The sequence below is a fragment of the Thamnophis sirtalis genome, unplaced genomic scaffold, assembly GCF_051295495.1.
Source record: "Thamnophis sirtalis isolate CommonGarterSnake01/CBP01778 unplaced genomic scaffold, rThaSir2_p1.2 scaffold_6, whole genome shotgun sequence".
In the NCBI taxonomy this organism is placed as follows: domain Eukaryota; kingdom Metazoa; phylum Chordata; class Lepidosauria; order Squamata; family Natricidae; genus Thamnophis; species Thamnophis sirtalis.
In genome coordinates, this window is record NW_028261386.1 from 77,772,926 (window position 1) to 77,792,083 (window position 19,158).

Consider the following 19,158-nt stretch of genomic DNA (forward strand, 5'->3'; position numbering starts at 1 on the left):
AAGTTCTGAAAGAGTATCATTATTCCTTCATCTCATTAGCTTCCTGGGCATTTTGTTTTGGCTGGCATTCCCATGTAAAGCATGGGCAGAATTAAAGAAAGGCTAATTGACATTAATGCAGAAGTTCAGTATAAAATTTTATTATGAATAAATTGAATTTCATGATTTTTATTTTGCACTATTTCTAGTATTTGCTAAAAAAATCCTTTACATTGAATGTTACTTTTATGCTGTGGGAAAATTCTGTTTCATATTCCAAACCTCACCATAATTACAAACAGCAGATTCCCTGAAGCCCGGAGATTACACATTACAATAAACCATGCATATCCCTTCTTCAAGCAAAATTAAATTTACAAATGTACTCATTAATATAGGCATTTTGAAAAAAAAGCACTAGCCACATTTTGATATAAAATTTTCTATATTTGCGTTGTTACACAGCTGTTTAAAAATATTGAAATCTGTTGAATCGCGTTGAAAGGATTTTTCCATATATATATTGGCACAAGTGGAGCATAAGACAACAAACACAACGAAAGAGCCATAGAGCTAATGTGCAAAATGATTGCACAATCTCAGGTATTTTTCCCCCTCAGGTTTTGTATCAAATTTGACCCAAAAACTTAATAGCATGTATTTCTGAATAAACATACACAAAATTGGAATTAAAATCACCATTAAAATAATTGATTTTTTTCAACATACCACTTAACTTCTAATTTCCAAGTATATTATGCTTAATGTTAACTTGTGTTGCTCTTGGTGGTACTGAAAAAGCCTCAATTTGATCCTTTTCAAATATTTTTATGATAATGTGTGGTTAACCTCTCCCTGTCCTACACAATCTGTTGCTTTCCTGGTTTAATCAGGTTATTCTGTCCAATCATTAATTTCCTAAAAGAGCAGCTGCTTTCACTAAAGGAAACATGGCATTATCAGAGGACATTTTAAAACAAAATTTTTCAGGCTTGGGAGGGGGTAAAATTCCTACTGCTAACATGAAAATTATTGGAGTCCACCTAATAACTGAGTAAATTAAAGAATAGACTCATGTACCCATAATACTGATAAGTCATTTTATAATGAGAATCACCACCCCAACCTGAGAGCTGTAAGTGAGAGTATTTAAAACCCTTTTTTATTAATAGCTCCCTAGCTTGATACTGGAAAAATACATTTGTATCCAAGTGAATCTTCTTAACTGGGAGTTCTCAGTATTGCCTCAACTAAAAGTATGAAATAGATCCTGTCTCATTACACCACTGCATAATGTACATACAAAAGTATTCTGTGATGAATAATGTGTCTAAAAAATAGTCTCAATTTCCAATAAGGAGCAAGGTACAAAAAGAGCAGCAGCACTCATTTTTATTGTATTTTCCCAGTTAAGCGTCCTTTTGTATGTATTTGGAAGTTTCCTTTTGACTTTTCCAAAACTGAAAAATACCACAGTACATATGAAAAAGCCAATAATACACTTGTTCCTTGCAAAAGTGATCACCATTGGGCTTGCCTCTGTTCAAACATATGAACAAAAGGAAAGGGGAAGAGATGCCTAATTCATCCCATGCAATAGTAACAGTACTTAGACTTATATACTGCTTTACAGTGCTTTATAGCACACACTGAGCGATTTACAGAGTCAGTGTATTGCCCCCAACAATCTGGGTCCTCATTTTACCCACCTCAGAAGGATGGAAGCAACCTTGAGCAGGTGAGATTAAAACTGCTAAACTTCTGGGCAGTCAGCAGAAGTAGCCTGCAGTACTGCATTCTAGCCACTGTGCCACCATGGCTCTTAAATACTAAATTATTTAAAGAAACTAATCCAGGCAAATTCATTGGAAAACTTTTAACTCAGTTATATAAAATAAATGGTGTACTGGTAGACCTTGACTTACGACCCCAATTGGGACAAGACATTCTGTCACTAACGAGGTGGTCATTAAGTGAGGTCTGCCCAATTTTGCCACCTTTATTTTTGCTGCGGTAGTTAAGGGAATTACTGGATGTTAAGTGAATCATGCAGTTGTTAAGTGAATCCAGTTTCCCCCATTGGATTTGCTTGTTGCAAACTGGCTGGGAAGATTGAAAATTGTGATCACTGCAACAGTTGCAAGTGCATGGACTAGTAGTAACTTTGTTATACCGTTGTAATTTTGAATAGTTCATTAAATGAATGTTATTAAGTCCAAAACTGCCTGCAACACAATTCTAATCATTGTGGGATGAGTAGGAGAGATTTAAGAAAATGATTGATTTTCCTGCTGACAATGCCTCCTTAAAGTAATAAATCCAGGATAACTTCTAGTTGTATACTAAAAAAATTAAAAGGTCAGACAAACATTTTGCAAATCGGAAAAAGGAAATAGCATTATGTTTACTAGACATTTTCAGTTGGTTGAACTGGTGCAGGCAACTTCAGTGATATTCAGTTTACAGCTAATATTACCAGGTCAAAAACCAAAGCTACCTGAAATTCTCAAGGTCAAATGAACTTTAGATGCATTGAATTGAATACACAATTCTGCAGAAACAAATGAATTCAGGATAAAATAACTTTTGAACCATATTAAATAAAACTTGGGCACTTTAGTGTTGAATCTAATGCCATTTGTCAGCAATACATCGCTGGAAGAGTCTATTTGTAGTTTTTCCTGTCACCAACTTCAAATGTGCTCAGAGAGATAGGGAAACCCCCACAGTTTTTCTTTTATCCTTTTGCACAAATTGAATGCAAACCTTAGAAAAGCAACTCGAAATAACATAAAACAATATATACTTTAAAAAATCAACAACTTTTCATGAGTCAGCAATACAAAAAATTAGAGGAAGATATTCAGCCTTATCATTTTATACACTATAAGCTTGGCACACTTAAAATATTACCATAAAGAAAAACTAGACTTTTCACATATACCAAATACATGATTTACAGTAAGTAGTACACAGTACAGAACTGAGCTGATCACATAATTATACACATGGAATATCTGACCTGCAACCCACACTTCATCCTTTTTTTTATTACATACTTGAGTATGTCTGGGATCCAGTCCCTGCTTGCCTATTAAGCATCTCTACTATAATTTCTTGCATGTGACGAACCATCAGATTTGCATGTGATGAAGCAGAGAATACTAACTCCCCTCAGCACAAAGGGAAGTGCTTTCTAATTGAGGCCTTGGAATTAAATAATTAGGCTGCTCCTGAAGCTTGAACTTAGAACAAGACCTAAAGCAAGAAATGACTATCAAAATTCAAGGGTGAATACTGGGAATGCATTTAATTTTACCTGTAATTTAAACAGGGCTTTAATTCTTATATATCATTCAAGTTTTATTTCACAGATTCACAGGTTATCAGAGCTTCATGTCTTTAAGAAGGTTACTGGAGTGATTGAGAAGGAGGAAGATGTACTATGAAAGCACAGAAAATAAAGATCCATAATGTTAAAACAATGAAATTAATTCACAGAATCCATCTAGATTTAAGAGTAAAGGGTATTTTTAGTGCACTGTTAACTGGTATCTTCATTCCAATTATCACACTGAAGTTCAGTAGTTTATTTTTCTAGCAAGGATGAGAAATTTGCAGAAGAGGTTATTTATATTTGAAGATAAGATTTTAAAAAAATCTGAGAAATACAGTTCAAGATAGCTGCAATTAAAATCAAGAAATCACATCATGATACGCAGATACCTGCTATTTTCTGCAGAGCTCTTCATTCCTATTCTATATGTACAATAGGAACAATTAATCCTACGTTATAATGCACACAAAAAGCAGCCACGAAGCAAAGGCCAGTCTAAGAGAATGGCACATGACCATATTTTACTCATATAATTCTTCCAGAGTTATTTTATCTGAATGCTTCTGTGCAAATCTGAAAATTCTAACTCTGCCAATGGAGCGTTCATCCAATAAAAATGAATCAACCACCATTTTGGATCCTACCAGGTTATAAAATGAGCAAGTGCTCATTTCAGTAGCCATCATACTTAACATTGCGTGTTTCTAAACTACAGTACTTAATAATGTTCAATTTATTAAAATATTCAGAATATTTTTCTGATGGAAGAGTATGTGATATATGTTCCCTTCAAAAAACCTAGCATCAGCAGAAAGCTTTGCTTTTAATTCAAAATTGCCATGCATTTAAATGTTAGCATTATTTTAAGATAAATCCGCTTTCTCAATTTGTCCTGTCTTCTAAACCAACCCAACTACACTGGTATCTCAGAAAGAATGAGCTGCTGTGGTAATCAATTGTCCACAGTAGAAAACAACAGGAAGAAATTTCAGTTTTATGAATTCAAGACACCAGTTATGTATTGAATTATTGGGAGTTCTAGAGTATGTCATTACTGCATGCCTGTGGTAATATTCTGCTCTTTTCTTCGGAGCCAAAAAAACCCGGACCAATTTCCACCTAACTTCAGAATCTAGAGAAGTTGGGAGATTGTGTATTGTCCTGATGCTACAATATGCAACTTCAAGATAAATTACTTTGGCATTTTTAAAATGCAGAGTATTGCTGCCATTTAAATAGTAATGAAGCGCAGTCATAAATAGTAATGAAGCATAGTAATCAAACCAGTAAACCACAGCCGAATCAAGGAACAATCAAGAAGAAAATACTCCCACCAACACTGACAGGGCAATCCACCTTATATAAACAGAACAAACCCCACTCCCTTTTAGCACTGAACATGTTATCTAATTGGGTAATGAAATGTCTGCAAGGAAACAACCAAGCTCAGAGAGCACAAAGATTCCACAGTTCAACCCTGAACTGCAAATATTCTCTTATATTAGTACTGAAGCAGAGGTGGGTTTCTGCCGGTTCGCCCCAGATCTGCATGCGCAGAAGCATCACATGTATGCAGAAGCATGAGCAAAACGGTAGTGAAATAAATTGAAACCCACCACTGTACTGAAGCAATTAGGAAATCCACTATTCAGTTGTTAATCCATAATAAGACTCTCCCAAAATGTATTGATTTAACAATCTAATTCCACAGCATTCTGTCCACAGTAGAAAACAACAGGAAGAAATTTTTGAATGCATCCTGTAGCTACTGAGTTTTGCGAGGGGGGGGGGGACCACAAGTTTCTTTAAATGTTACTAAACATTCATTTCTCACTCCCATCCATTTTAGTTTTGTAAACAGAAAATGACTGGAATAAAGGACATACTTCCACCAAAAGCAAGATTCACTTGACTATAGGAAAGATAACATTACTCTTGTTCCATATTCTTGGCGGCTGCTGTACAAATTTAATCACTGTCCGATTCCTCTTTGAACTTGGCTCTGATAGCCTGACCGTTCTGAAGTGGCATTTCTTCATAGTCACTCCTGTCCAAACATATTTAAGAAATGATATTTTACACATAAGCAGTAGAAATATTATAATTCCACACAATTCAAATTCTGGAATAAACTAGCTTTATTATTTTCAATCTGAGCTCTTTCCAGGTAAGTAAACAAACTATATTCCTTTATTTGCTTTCAGTCTGTTTGGAAATACAAACACCCTTATTTTTGGATGCTTTTAAATTTAATTATTTTAGAAGCAGGGTATAATCTGTAATTTAATTTTAATTGTATTTGTTTAAAGCAACAGTCAAAATTCATTAAAAAAACAGAGATTCCAGGAGAGTAATAAAAATCCTGAAAAAAATGAGCCGCAGACAACTCAAACAGGGCTGATACATTCCACAGCTAGTTATACTGCACTTGCCTGAAAAATGGATAGCTTGTAAAACTAATTTTACAGATATCAAACTCAGAATAACAACAACAAAAAAATCAGGCGCCAATCATCATGAACCAAAAAGAATCAAGGTTAAGATTGGGAAAAGACTGACTAGGATCAGTCACAACATTCCCAAAGGTCTACATTTTGGGAAATGCTAATAACTTTCTTTCAAGCCAATCTAACAGACTATGTACACTATTTTTTATTTTACAATGTTTACAAGCTACATTTACAGATCCAAACAAGAAAATCACTATTCTCCCGTACACAGATCTAATAATTCAACTGACTTAATAGCTGACTGGTGAACTTCTTAGATTTGCCATCTTTTTATAAAAGTTTTATTCTTTTTGAGGGAGAAAACTCACAACAGTAGTTTCACAATTTATGCCTCAATGACTACCTATGTCACTTATTCATTCCAGAAGTACTTCCTTATCATTTATTTTTATTATAAAAACAATTTCTGGGACAAGCTTTTTTTTATGTAGAAAATGGAGAGGTCTGGCAAACAAAAATGAAAATACAGAAAAAAAGAGGGATTAGTGACATTATTTCAAGTCTTACTTACCCATAGATAACATCGTCATCTGAATCATTCAACATGGAAAAGGCAGGGTTGTCTTTCAACTGAGATTCTGAAAGGTGTTTTGAAGAATATGGTCAATAAATGCATCTCTCTTCTCCAAAGCTCAATCACGTTATTTAAAGCCTTTTAATTCAGGTCTTTTCTTGTCACTCTTTGGTGCCACTTTAATGAACATTAAGTCCTCCTCTCTTTGCTTCAGTGTTTTATTTATTGTTATAGGTCAGAAGTGGGCAACTATTGGGTGTCAAGGGCACCTTGCCATTGTTGATTGCTGTAGAGAGGAGAGGGCCACACTTCACATGTGGTTGGAACTGAAATTTTAGGGGAAGTTTGAGATTTTGCTGTTACCCAAGAATAATGGAATACCCAAGAATTTTACAGGCTCATTTTTCCCTCGCATTCTGTCAGAGTATATTCATAGACTGGAATAGGCAACAAGATCAGCCAATGACCATTGTTTGGAAACTGTAACAGTATTTGCTGGAGACAGCTAGGAGCCGTGTCTTAGTTTAACTTCTGTGCAAAAGCTGCAAACTAGTTTGCTGTTCTTGTGTTTGCTTGTACTCTCTACCACATTGGAAGAACCACTTTTGGTATTGTATATTTACTCATGTGTTATATTATATATAAAGACAAGTTAATGAATCAGTTACCTGTGTGTACTTTCTGGATTTGATTGCTACAACAAACTGACACATTTCTCATCTCAAAATGCCTGGAAACTATGCCAAGCTCAGATTACCTAACAAATTTAGTTCTGAATGTTAAAATAAAATAAAAAAACAATATAACATCTGAATGCCCACAAAGAATATTATTTTACTATGCATTTGATACTAAACTTCATAGCTTAGTCATAGATCAGTCAAACTGTATTTCAAATAAAACTAAAACATAATTTTGTCAAAAGAAACAACAGAAATTAACTTACCATACAGGGCATTTTTTGATGGTGAATACACAAAGGCTAATGTGTATAGGTAGAAATTTAATAATCCATAGAAGGATAAGAATTCTGCAGGTGATAACTGTCAAGGATATCATTACATATGAAACAATTCAACACATCAATTCAACATGTCATCAAGATTTAAAGAGAACCATTCAAAAAGCTGAATGAGCCCCACTTTTTATTCCTCACCCAACAGTGATTTATACATTAAAACATCGAGTAAAAAGCCAGCCACATTTGCACACATCTGTTTCCTAAGATCCTTTACAGCTCTGTGGATCGGCACCAGTCCACAGCCTGCCAGAAACTGGTCTGCACAAACAAGTGAAGCCCCATCTATGGGATGCAGGCAGGACATGAAATCACGCCCCCTCCAGTCTGCAGGAAAATTTCAGTTGGTCTGACCTGAACTGCATGTCTCGAGGGTGGCGTGGGAGCAGTCACTGATAGGGTATTGTTACGGCCCAATTGCCTGGAGACTGAGGTAAATATGAGGACACTCCCTCTGCTCCTCCTTCTGACTCCCCAGATTAACCAATGGTCCAGATGAAGAAGAAGAAGTCCTCGATGGGAGTCTGGGTGGCCCAGGCCACCGAGATGGCAGCGCTCCTAGTGGAATGAACTGTGATGCCCTGCGGCACTGGCAGCCCTCGAGCCTCGTAGGCCTTGGAGATGGCTAACCTGATACAGCTGCTGATGGTGGTCGAGGAGACCTTAGCGCCCCGAGCCGAGGAATGGAAAGAAACAAAGAGAGCCTCCGAATGCCTGAAGGGGGCTGTGTGCTTGAGGTAGATGTGCAGAGCCCTTCTCACGTCAGGCAGTGCCAGGACCTCTCTCTCTCTCTGTTGCAGGGGAAGGACAGAAATCCGGAAGGATTACCTCCTGGCCCCTATGGAAGGGGTAATTGACCTTGGGCATGAAGGCTGGATCGAGCCTAAGCACAACCCTGTTGCTGTGAAAGGTGCAGAGGTCCGCTCTGGAAGACAGAGTATTAAGCTCGGACACCCTCCTGGCGGAGGTGATCGCCATGAGGAAGACCACCTTGAGGGTGAGGAATTGAAGGCTAACCTCCCTAAGGGTTCGTAGGGTGCCTCCAGGAGTGCCTGGAGTACCGTGGGTAAGTCCCAGGAGGGAAACCAGTGGATCACTGGCGGCCGAAGATTAGCCGCCCCCCCCGGAGAAATCTCTTAATGACTGGGACCTGGGACAGGGACTGGAAGCCCCCCCTCCCCGGAGGATAGTGGCTAGGGCAGAGACCTGCCTACGGAGGGTGCTATGGGCCAGACCTTTCTCCAGACCACCCTGGAGGAAATCCAGTACCTGAGGGACTGAAGCCATCGATGGATCTATCTGAGTAGTCTGACACCATGCCGCGAAGGCAGTCTAGCTTGCATCGTAGATGTGGATGGTGGATCTCCTCCTAGAGGCCTCAATAGTCCTGATGACTCTAGAGGAGATCTGGGCATCCCTCAGTTGCTCCCGCTCAAGCGCCAAGTGGTCAGCTGGAGCCACTCTGGGTCTGGGTGCACCAGACTCCTCTGGCGCAGGGTCACCTCCCACTGTGGGATTCTCCAATGAGGCAGAATCGATAACTCCACCAGATCCGCGAACCAGGGCCACCGTGGCCAGTGAGGGGCCACTAGGATGATCTCTGCCCTCTCTACCACTAGCTTTCTCAAGACCCCGGGAACAAGGGGAAGGGGAGGAAAGGCGTACAGAAGGCCTGCCGGCCATCTGCAGCATAGGGAGTCGATGTGGATCACCCCCTGCGTTGGAAACCGTGAAATGAATCTCGGAACCTGGGTGTTCGACGGTGAGGCGAAGAGATCCACAGTCAGGCGGCCGAACCTCTGGCAGATCTGATTGAAGATTTTGGGGTGAAGTTGCCACTCCCCATGGTCTACTGTCTCCCTGCTGAGCCAGTCCACCTGCTGATTCTCCACTATGGAGATGTGTTCTGCCCGGATCGACAGGCATAGAGCCATGGAGTGAGTACCTCCCTGCTTGTTTACGTGGGCCTTGCATCTGTCATTAGGACCAGCCTGTCCGGCTCTCTCCACTTGGCCATAGCTGGGGACATCCACCAGTGGAGAGAGAGAAGTACCTGGGGTGTCACTAGGACCTTGAAGCTTGCACCTCTTGTCCCGTTCCTCTGGTGGGGAAGGAGGAACCACTGCAACTCTCTGGCGTGAAGGCGAGCCCAGGGAACGATCCTGATGCAGGAGATGAACTTCCCGAGAAGCCTGGAGAGAAGAGCTACGGGAACAGATTGAATCCTGCGAATCTCTTGAATCAATTCAACAATGCTGTCCCTATGCTCTTAGGATAGGAACATGTCGCCTTCCACAGAATCAATAATGGTTCCCATATGCTGAAGTCTAGTGGAGGGGACTAGATGGCTCTTCTCGAGGTTAATCGAGAACCCCGGGAACCTTAGGGTATTAATGGTGGTACTGAGATCCCCTTCTGCACGAACCGCTGAAGGGGCTAGTACGAGGATGTCATCAAGGTAACAGTGTAAGTGAACCGAGAAAGAGCAAAGGTGGGCCACAGCCGCAGCCAGCACCTTGGTGAAAGTCCTGGGGGCAGAGGCCAACCCGAAGGGACGAGCCCTGTACTGGTAATGATAACCCTGGTACAAGAACCTGAGGAATTTGCGGTGATCAGGGGCAATCATGATGTGGAGATACGCCTCCCTGAGATCAATGGAGGCTAGGAAGTCCCCTTGTCTGATCTCCTCCAGGATGGACTTGAGGGAAGCCATTTTAAATTTTCGGTATACAATCCTGGAATTTAATAGCTTGAGATCTAGGATGGCCCTCCACCCCCCCACCCCCAAACTCTTGGGGACTAGGAACAGGTGGGAATAGGACCCTGACTCTTTCTCTCCCTCTGGAACTGGTTCTACTGCATTAATCTCCAGAAGATAGCCTTGCGCATGAGAGCGTGCTTGACCAGGTTCTTGGAGGAGGGAAAGGTGCGGAATCTACTGGGGGGTTGGGAACGGAACTCCAGGTGGAGCCCCAACCTGACTGTCTGGAGGACCCAGGCATCCGTGGTGATGCCCTCCCAGCGGTCTGCGAAGAAAGAAAGGCGACCGCCGATGGGGTGACCTGATCCTGAATCACTTAGATCTGCGGAAGGGGCGGCAGCCTCCCCCCCTCGAAAGAGCCGCTTGCCAGGCTGCTGGAACCTATATCTATCCCTGGAAAATTGCCTATCTCCCCGTCTGGGATACCTGGGAGCAGAGTACCTCTGCTGTTGGAGGTCCTGCTCAGGAGGATGATAGGAGGGTCTCCTGGAGTAAGGTGCTGCCTGGTGGTCTGCGCGTCTGAACGTGGACGGGAAGACTTTCCTCTTGTTCTTGTCCTCGACAAGGATGGGGTCCAGTGAGGGGCCAAACAGCTTGTCTCCTGTGTACTCTGCTTCCGCAAGATGCCACTTCGCCCGGAACTTGGCCTGCCAGTGGCAAAGCCATAGGAGACGTCTGGATGCCACTGAGGATGACAAGGCCCTGGAAGAATACTTTACCACATCCAGAGTAGCGTCTGCCAAGAACTGGGTAGCCGCCATCAACTTCATAATGTCCTGTAGCAGTCTCACATCTGATGCTGGTGTCCTGTCCCGGATCTGCTCCAGCCATAAAAGGGTGGACCTGTTAAAGAAAGAGGCGGTTGCCGCCACCCTGATCACCCATGAGACAGCCTGGAAGGTCTTGTGCATGACCAGCTCGGCTCTCCTGTCCTCTGCCTTCAGGCAGTTAGATATATCTCCTGTCACCACGGTACAGGAGGAAGCCAAGGCTGCCACTGGGGCATCCATGGAAGGAACCTTGGGTGAAAGAGGAATTCAGGTTATAAAATTTGCGATCATTACTCCCTGGGGTGGGAAAGGAACCAGGCTTGGACCACTGGGACTTGAGGACCTCCAAGAAAAGGTCTGGGGTGGGAATCTGCTCCTTCTCCACCTGGGGCCTGTGCAAAGGCCTTTCTTATTCCCCCCTCCAAACCAGGTGGAGTTCTGGTTTGCAGCTGGAGGAGGGTCCAAGTCTGCTGTGGCTTTGACCTTGCGTAGCAAGGAACTAAATAAGGCAGGAGGAAATAAACCCATGATGGGGCCTCAGGGGCTATATCATCCTCATCCTCTGAGAACTCAATATCCTTCTGCTCCTCCCCCTCTGATTCTGAGCCCTTGCTAGCAGTGGAGGGTGAGGAGGTTCTGAAGTCTCTGGGGACTGAGGTCTCGGGCTGGACTGTGTGCTCTTGTGGGGCCCCACGAGTAGACCTGTGCCTGGCTCCCTGGAATTGGTGCTGCATGCCTGAGGCAATGCCATCCGCAATTGCCCTGGCTAACACATTCTGGAAGCTCTCAGAGAGTTCTGGGTAGGCAGGGGAGAGTCTTGGGGGCTCCCTGCTATCTCTCATGCCAGGGGGTTGAGAAGCCAAACCTTGCCTGGGGGAATTCGTTGCCCTGTGGCCAAAGGTGAACCCCTCCCTCTCGGGGAGTGAGAGGGCAATAAGGGAGGGAATAAAGGGCTGCCCTCCCGCGGGTCTCTCACTGGGCCTGGAGAGCCAGGATCCTCAGCTAAGGGAGAAGGCCTGCGAGGGGAATGTGATCTGGCTGGGGAAGGGCTGATGTTGTCCCTGGCCCTCCTTCTAGCCACTCTGGTTAGGGGAGCCTCCTGCCTGGGCCCCTCCCCCCTGGAAGACTTGGAGGAGCACTTCCTGGGAAGGGATCTCCCCCTAGACACCGGGCCTACCTCCTGAGAGGTTCCCTCACCCGGGTTTGAACCCCCTGATGAGCTTGGAGCAGCTGCTCCTCTGCTCCTGGTGCTTTCCGCCATCGCAGTACTCATGGTTCATAGGCTAGTTCTACCTCCTCTCACAAAAACTTCCGGTCTCTCTTCTATCACGCGGATCCGGTGCTCCTTCGGATCCACTCTCTTCTCAGCCAACAGCTGATCTGAGGGTTGAAATTAAGCTGGTGCACCGTTACAAACTGGGCCCTCCCCAGATTACCGGCAGAGCACAGGCCCGACGAGTCCTCTCGGCAAACGCGGTGCTGAAGCGTTGCGGTGACTGCAACCAGTGCACCTCCTTGCTTCGCGCATGTGCCCTCGGTTCCAAAATGGCAACCGCCGACCACGCGGTCCGACTGAGCCACTCCTCCCTCGCCCTGATGCCTCGACTGGAGAATCCGCTGTCTTTGATGGATCCTGGTGAGAACAGCTGCGGCGCGTGAGGTCTGGGTTTCCCCTCCCTGCTGGGTGCCGATGGCTCGGGGCCCGCAAAGTTGCAGCGAGTGCAGCGAGTGCTTAGGCAGGTAAAGGGGCGCAAGAGAAAGAGGTAGGAGATTAAGAAGAATAAGAAGTGAAAACAAAAGAATCCGGAGAGTCACTAAATAGCTCCTGTTAGTCCAAAGACTGACGTTAATCTGGGGAGTCAGAAGGAGGAGCAGAGGGAGTGTCCTCAGATTTACCTCAGTCTCCAGGCAATTGGGCCATAACAATATCCTATCAGTTACACCTCCCATGCCTCACCTCGGAGACCTCTCTCCACGGAACCTATCTGTTTAAGGTTGGGGGCTGCTGCTTTACAGAAGTTTGCCAACATCCTACCAGCATTTAAACCTACGTTTGTTTGGGATGCCCGGAGGGCCTTCCCTGTAGTTGTAACTACCCTTTGGAAGTCCAGACTTTGGAAATTCTCCTAGCCTTCAATATGAAGTTCTTCATCACCAGGATAAAAAAGAGACAAGCAGACAAACAATCCTGTTAATATAATATACAATACAATAGCAGAGTTGGAAGGGACTTTGGAGGTCTTCTAGTCCAACCCCCTGCCTAGGCAGGAAACCCTATACAGTTTCAGATAAATGGCTATCCAACATCTTCTTAAAGACTGCCAGTGTTGGGGCATTCACAACTTCTGGAGGCAAGCTGTTCCACTGATTAATTGTTCTAACTGTCAGGAAATATCTCCTCAGTTCTAAGTTGCTTCTCTCTTTGATTAGTTTCCACCCATTGTTTCTTTTTCTACCCTCAGGTGCCTTGGAGAATAGTTTGACTCCCTCTTCTTTGTGACAACCCCTGAGATATTGGAACACTGTTATCATGTCTCCCCTAGTCCTTCTTTTCATTAAACTAGACCCAGTTCCTGCAACCGTTCTTCATATGTTTTAGTCTCCAGTCCCCTAATCATCTTTGTTGCTCTTCTATGCACTCTTTCTAGAGTCTTCACATCTTTTCTACATTGTGGCGACCAAAACTGAATGCAGTATTCCAAGTGTGGCTTTACCAAGGCATTATAAAGTGGTATTAACACTTCACGTGATCTTGATTCTATTCCTCTGTTTATGTAGTCTAGAACTGTGTTGGCTTTTTTTGGCAGCTGCTGCAAACTGCTGGCTCATATTTAAATGTTGTTCACTAGGACTCCAAGATCCCTCTCACAGTTACTACTATTGAGCAAGGTACCACCTATACTGTACCTGTGTATTTTGTTTGTCTTGCCTAAATGTAGAACCTTATTCTTTTCACCATTGAATTCCATTTTATTAGATAGTGCCCAATGTTCAAGTTTGTCAAGATCTTTCTGTATCTTAAGCCTATCTTCTGGAGTATTGGCTATTCCTGCCAGCTTGGTATCATTTGCAAATTTGATGAGTTCCCCGTTTATTCCCTCATCCAAATCATTGATGAAAATGTTGAAGAGTACTGGGCCTAAAACAGAATGTTGGAGTACTCCACTGCATACTTCCCTCCATGTAGATGAGTTCCATTGTGGACTACACGTTGAGTGTGGTTGGTCAGCCAGTTACGAATCCATCTGGTGGTGATGCTGTCTAACCCACATTCTTCTATTTTATCTAGTAGTAGCTTATGGTCTACCTTGTCAAATGCCTTACAAGTTGTCATATTTAATCTTTGTGCATATCATTTTTTCTCTGACATATGTTTATTTTTATATTTTAATTTTCTATTGAATTTTAAACATTTTTTAAAATGAAGCTTTGAGTCAATGAGAGCCACAGTGGTGCAGTAGTTAAGAGTGCAGTACTGCAGGCTACTTCTGCTGATCATCGGCTGCCAGCAGTTTGGCAGATCAAATCTCACTGGCTCAAGGTTGCCTCACCTTCCATCCTTCCGAGGTGGGTAAAATGAGGACCCAGATTGTTGGGGGCAATATGCTGACTCTGTAAACCATTTAGAGGGGGCTGTAAAGTACTATGAAGCGGCATATAAGTCTAAGTGCTATTGCTATATTCTGATGATTAAATATTAGTGTATTCAACATATAAATCAAATAAGAACTAAATGGTCAGGAAGACAATAATAATATTATTTGAGTGACCCAAATGTCATATGGTACAAGAGTCTAAATTTATATACATGAAATGTCTATGGAGATTATCAGTCTTCCAGATAATGATTGACTGATAATCTGCTAATGAAGCCATTCCCCACCAATCAGCCAGAACTGAAGAAGCTTCTTAGATGAGAAGTTAAATGTTTTCAAAGAAAAAAAAAACCAAGAGAGTCCAGTTGTGTTTTGAACATCATCTTTGGGATACATAAACTGAGAATATTAACTGTAGGCTTTGGGGTAATGAGGGTTTTTTGTCACTGTTGATTTTTAGAGACTCCATAATGGACCATAAAGCCTATCTTACTTATTCATATATTAGTCTTTTCAATTATAATTTCCCTACTATTTGATCGAAACTTTGAGCAGAATGTCACAGTGAAAGGATATAATTATGATAATGGCTTGAAAGCTCAGCCACAAAATTGTCCTGAAGAACCTGTGTTCCAAAACGCAAATAAAATATAGCGATGCTGCAAGAAGAAAGGAAAAGAAATCAAAGTTCATTCTACATTTTAAAATCCTTTTTTAATTCCAAGAGCAATTAAATAAAAATCAGTTCTGCGGGCATGGCTTGGTGGGCGTGGCATGGTTTGGTGGACATGGCAGTGGCAGGATACTGTAAAATCTCCATTCCCACCCAACTCCAGGGGAAGGTTACTGCAAAATCCCCATTTTCTCCTGATCAGCTGGGACTTGGGTGGCAGAGAATAGATGTGGGCGGGGCCAGTCAGAGATGGTATTTACCGGTTCTCTGAACTATTCAAAATTTCTGCTACCGGTTCTCCAGAACTGGTCAGAACCTGCTGAATACCACCTCTGGTACCACCACTTAAAAAGAAAATATTACCATAGCGCTCTATATAAACAATGGTACTTTGGTACTCATTGTTAATTGATTCCAGGAGACACAATGAGTACCAATTTTTTCCCATAAGGAATAATATAGAGAGTCACAAGGCAGCCAATAGCTTGTGTGTTGAGTACCAAGCAAACAATAAATACTAGGACAAAATGTTTGCTTCAAAATGCATTGAGTACCAAATTCAATGAGTTTCAAAGCAGTTGAGTACCAAGGTACCACTTTATCTGCTTACAAGGGAGGTTGATCCAATGATCCAGTGCATTTAATATTTTGCACAACATATTTCATATTGCACATAGAATATTAGGAATATGCAAAAAGTAAATGTAAATGTCAGAAATTGTGGTTTTCTTCCAGACTAAGTTCACCCAGCCATTCCAGAGCAGGAGGGGGAGGGGGTAAAGATGGGTTGGGTCATTTCACAGACATATATCTTCCAAAATAGTAAGTAATTTGTGTTTCAAACATAGTCCATCCCTCAAAAGGAACATTTTGCACACTTTTAGATATAACTGAATACTATCTTCAAATGAATAATATCTCACCTAATGATAAGCACTACCAATGTCAGTGCAGTCAAGAATTTCAACCTGAGATCTGAGAGAAGAAGAGCAAAGAATTATTTAAAAAATAACACAAGTATCTTTCTAGAACAGGGGTCCCCAAACTTGGCAACTTTAAGACTTGTGGACTTCAACTTCCAGAATTCTCCAGTCAGCTATGCAGCTATTCTGGATGGAAAATTCTGGAAGTTGAAGTCCACAAGTCTTAAAGTTGCCAAATTTGAAGACCTCTATTCTAGAAGAACAACATATAATCAGAAATCACAAGTGAAGAATGGAGCTTACCAACGTAGGGCATATTCCGAAGCTCTGAGCACGCCCGGATTATTAGAAATAAAAGGTACAAAATATATACTGTTGCCACCACAAGGAAGAAGATTTTCATTCCCTGTTACAAAAACACATTTAAAAACTATGTGAACATTATTTTGATAGCATTTCACTTCCTTTCTCCCATATCCATGCATTATACCAGGAGTTGACAACTGTATCAAGCATTGAATCCTATCCTTATCTTTACACCACTGAAAATTCAGGAAATCGCCAAGTTTGCAAGATTACAATAATCTCACCCAAAGACTTCAGTAAAGTCTTGACCATTTCAAATTTTATTTTCAGTTATTGGGAATGACACTACATCGAGAACCTCCAAATTGTACCCAGAAACCATAATCTTTACAAGTTTTAGAAGAAGAGAATATAATACTGTTTGGTTTTTTTAAATCCAATACCAAGGCCATGTTAGCTAGCACTCATGGTAGTCCAACCTATTTGGAAGTTAACAAATTAGGATCTTTGGGTAAGAAGCACAGCATGTTGGCTTTGATATGGAAAAGCTTTAAAATGGAGAAAAGAAGCAAAAAAAAAATAGCAGCTTATTTTGTAAAATTGAGCAGTTCTCTGGAGGATGTGTACAATTCTTGAAAATTCATAGATCTTTTCATGGATGTTACTTATAGATTTAAAAAAAAACCTAACTGGCAATAAATAAAGAGAAAAAAAGAAGAGGAAAGCAAAAATATATATTTGAAATATCAGAAACTTACTGGGATAAATAAAAAGGAAAAATCTTAAGAATAAATCTTAAATTTAGAATCCAAATAAATGAAATGCTTAGATGGCTCAATTTTGCTGTCTTCAAAGTAGAATGCACTGCTAGAGAAGTAAACCAATGTTTAAAAAAATATTTTGCAGTAGTACCTTTGAAAACAAATGAAGTTTAAGTTCTGGTACAATTCTCCCTAATATGCACAAGCAATTTTAGATGTGGATTAAGCTTTTTTTTTTTTACACAGTTAAATAGACAGGTAAAAACAGCTCTATTTTCAAAACTTGATAGTTTATTCATAATTTCCTATGCAAATCCAAAACTGCTTTATGCTAGCATACCTGAAAATTATTTGTGTCAATCTCATATTGGTATGTTGGATCATGTAGTTCATTGACCCTAAAAAAACAAAACATGCTATGATCAGGAATCTAAACATTTATCTGTAACAATCTAAATAAAGGATTGAGTTTGATATAGTTGGCTTTTTATTTTTCCAGAACTTTTAAAAGGTTTTCTAAGATCTCTTTCTGGCTTTTTAAAAATTAACATTTTAACTCCCCTTTTCATTTTATTAATATATTAGTATCCATTCCAATATTATTACTGTTTCTATTCTTAATTTTATAAATTGTTTTGAATTAGAAATGCAATAATTAGTGTCTACCAAACAAAAAGAAGTAAATTACTTACGTCTGCCATATGCCTAATGTAACAGAAGCCAGCCATAGGAGACCAACAATAAGGAATTTGGGAAAATAAAATGTCATGCATTTCCTTTCTCCCTAAAAAAAATGGAAAAGAGAAAGAAAGGGTGACAACCATATTAGATTTACAAATATCAGTTAAAACTCTGTAAAAATATTTTTCTTTAAAAGAGAGCATGTTGATGTTAAATGCAAGGAGGATATATATCTCCCAAAAATATTTCTCTATTAATAGCAGAAGAAGACGTCAGACTGAAGTTTAATTAATCTTTAAGGAACAGCTGTCAAATCTGTATCGGTTTGTTTGCAGAAATACAACTGCCAATGTTTCCAAAATCTTACGGATCTCACTTATGGCTGCAGATTTTCTTTTGACGAGGAGAGAAATTTTGTGAACTGTTGTATGTTTTGGAGAGAAGTGAAGCAACAAACCATTCCAATGCTTATTTTGTTTTAAGATGTTTTTTTTTAATATTCAGGATTATAAAACATATTACCAGTATTTTCTTCAAAGGGACCTCCAAATGATGATCAGTGTAACAATTCAGTCCCTTGACTGTGGCACTCATATTCTTATAGAAACTTTATTCAACCAAAATGTTATCATTTATGACACCGGCGTTCTGAAGAAGGAGCCACCAAATAATAAACTGTGTAATTAACTTGACCAGAAGGGCAGAACCAAAACAACAGATTTACTCAGCCAAGAGTTTCAAGCCCTTCCTTCACTAAAAGAAGATATCATTGGTTACCCTATGAATAATGGAAATTATTTGGGCTACTGGCCACATAGAGCTAAATCCAAAATTATATAAGTAAATTTCCTCTTGAACAAAAGAAGCTTTCATCTTCCTCCTCTTTTTCTTCCATTGCCTATCCCATAATTTTTCATTACATTTATTCTAAAGGCTGTCGCAGTACTCCAAAGGCAATGGAGCTAAGGATAGAATTATGTTCAGCAATAATGTTCATTCCATTGGCAAAATACCAGCACTCAACACCTGTTAAGTACCACACGTTGCTAAGTGAAGCAAGTAAGTTTCACCAAAAAGATTTAATGACAAGCTAGGATTTGGGATTAGGAGGACCCTTGTTCAGCCATGAAGCTAAGGAAATATTTCTAGACCAACGTCTTTTAGCCTAGTTATTTTGTAGAGTTTGTAGAAGAGATAAAAATTATACTTTCTATGTGTTTAACAAAACAGGCATCATCAAAGAGCATAAACCACACTGAAATATTATTTACTCCTATCATAATAACTGTGCTAGATGAAAGACCCAACTTTTCCAGCAATCTTCACTTC

The 19,158-nt window shown here is 40.8% G+C and overlaps 1 protein-coding gene across 2 annotated transcripts in view; it reads right to left on the reverse strand.

Annotated features, from left to right (window-relative positions):
* Positions 1 to 124: 124 nt before the first annotated feature.
* Positions 125 to 19,158, reverse strand: part of TMEM181 (transmembrane protein 181) — a 42,611-nt gene continuing 23,577 nt past the window's right edge. For both annotated transcript variants that reach the window (XM_087718230.1, XM_087718231.1), the window contains exons 10-17: positions 17,841 to 17,932; positions 17,489 to 17,546; positions 16,385 to 16,487; positions 16,082 to 16,133; positions 15,062 to 15,144; positions 7,287 to 7,376; positions 6,338 to 6,404; positions 125 to 5,363 (exon numbers count right to left, since the gene is read on the reverse strand). In XM_087718230.1, coding sequence (XP_087574356.1) covers positions 5,285 to 5,363; positions 6,338 to 6,404; positions 7,287 to 7,376; positions 15,062 to 15,144; positions 16,082 to 16,133; positions 16,385 to 16,487; positions 17,489 to 17,546; positions 17,841 to 17,932 — 624 coding nt within the window. In that variant the 3' untranslated portion in view covers positions 125 to 5,284. The remainder of the gene's footprint in view (positions 5,364 to 6,337; positions 6,405 to 7,286; positions 7,377 to 15,061; positions 15,145 to 16,081; positions 16,134 to 16,384; positions 16,488 to 17,488; positions 17,547 to 17,840; positions 17,933 to 19,158) is intronic.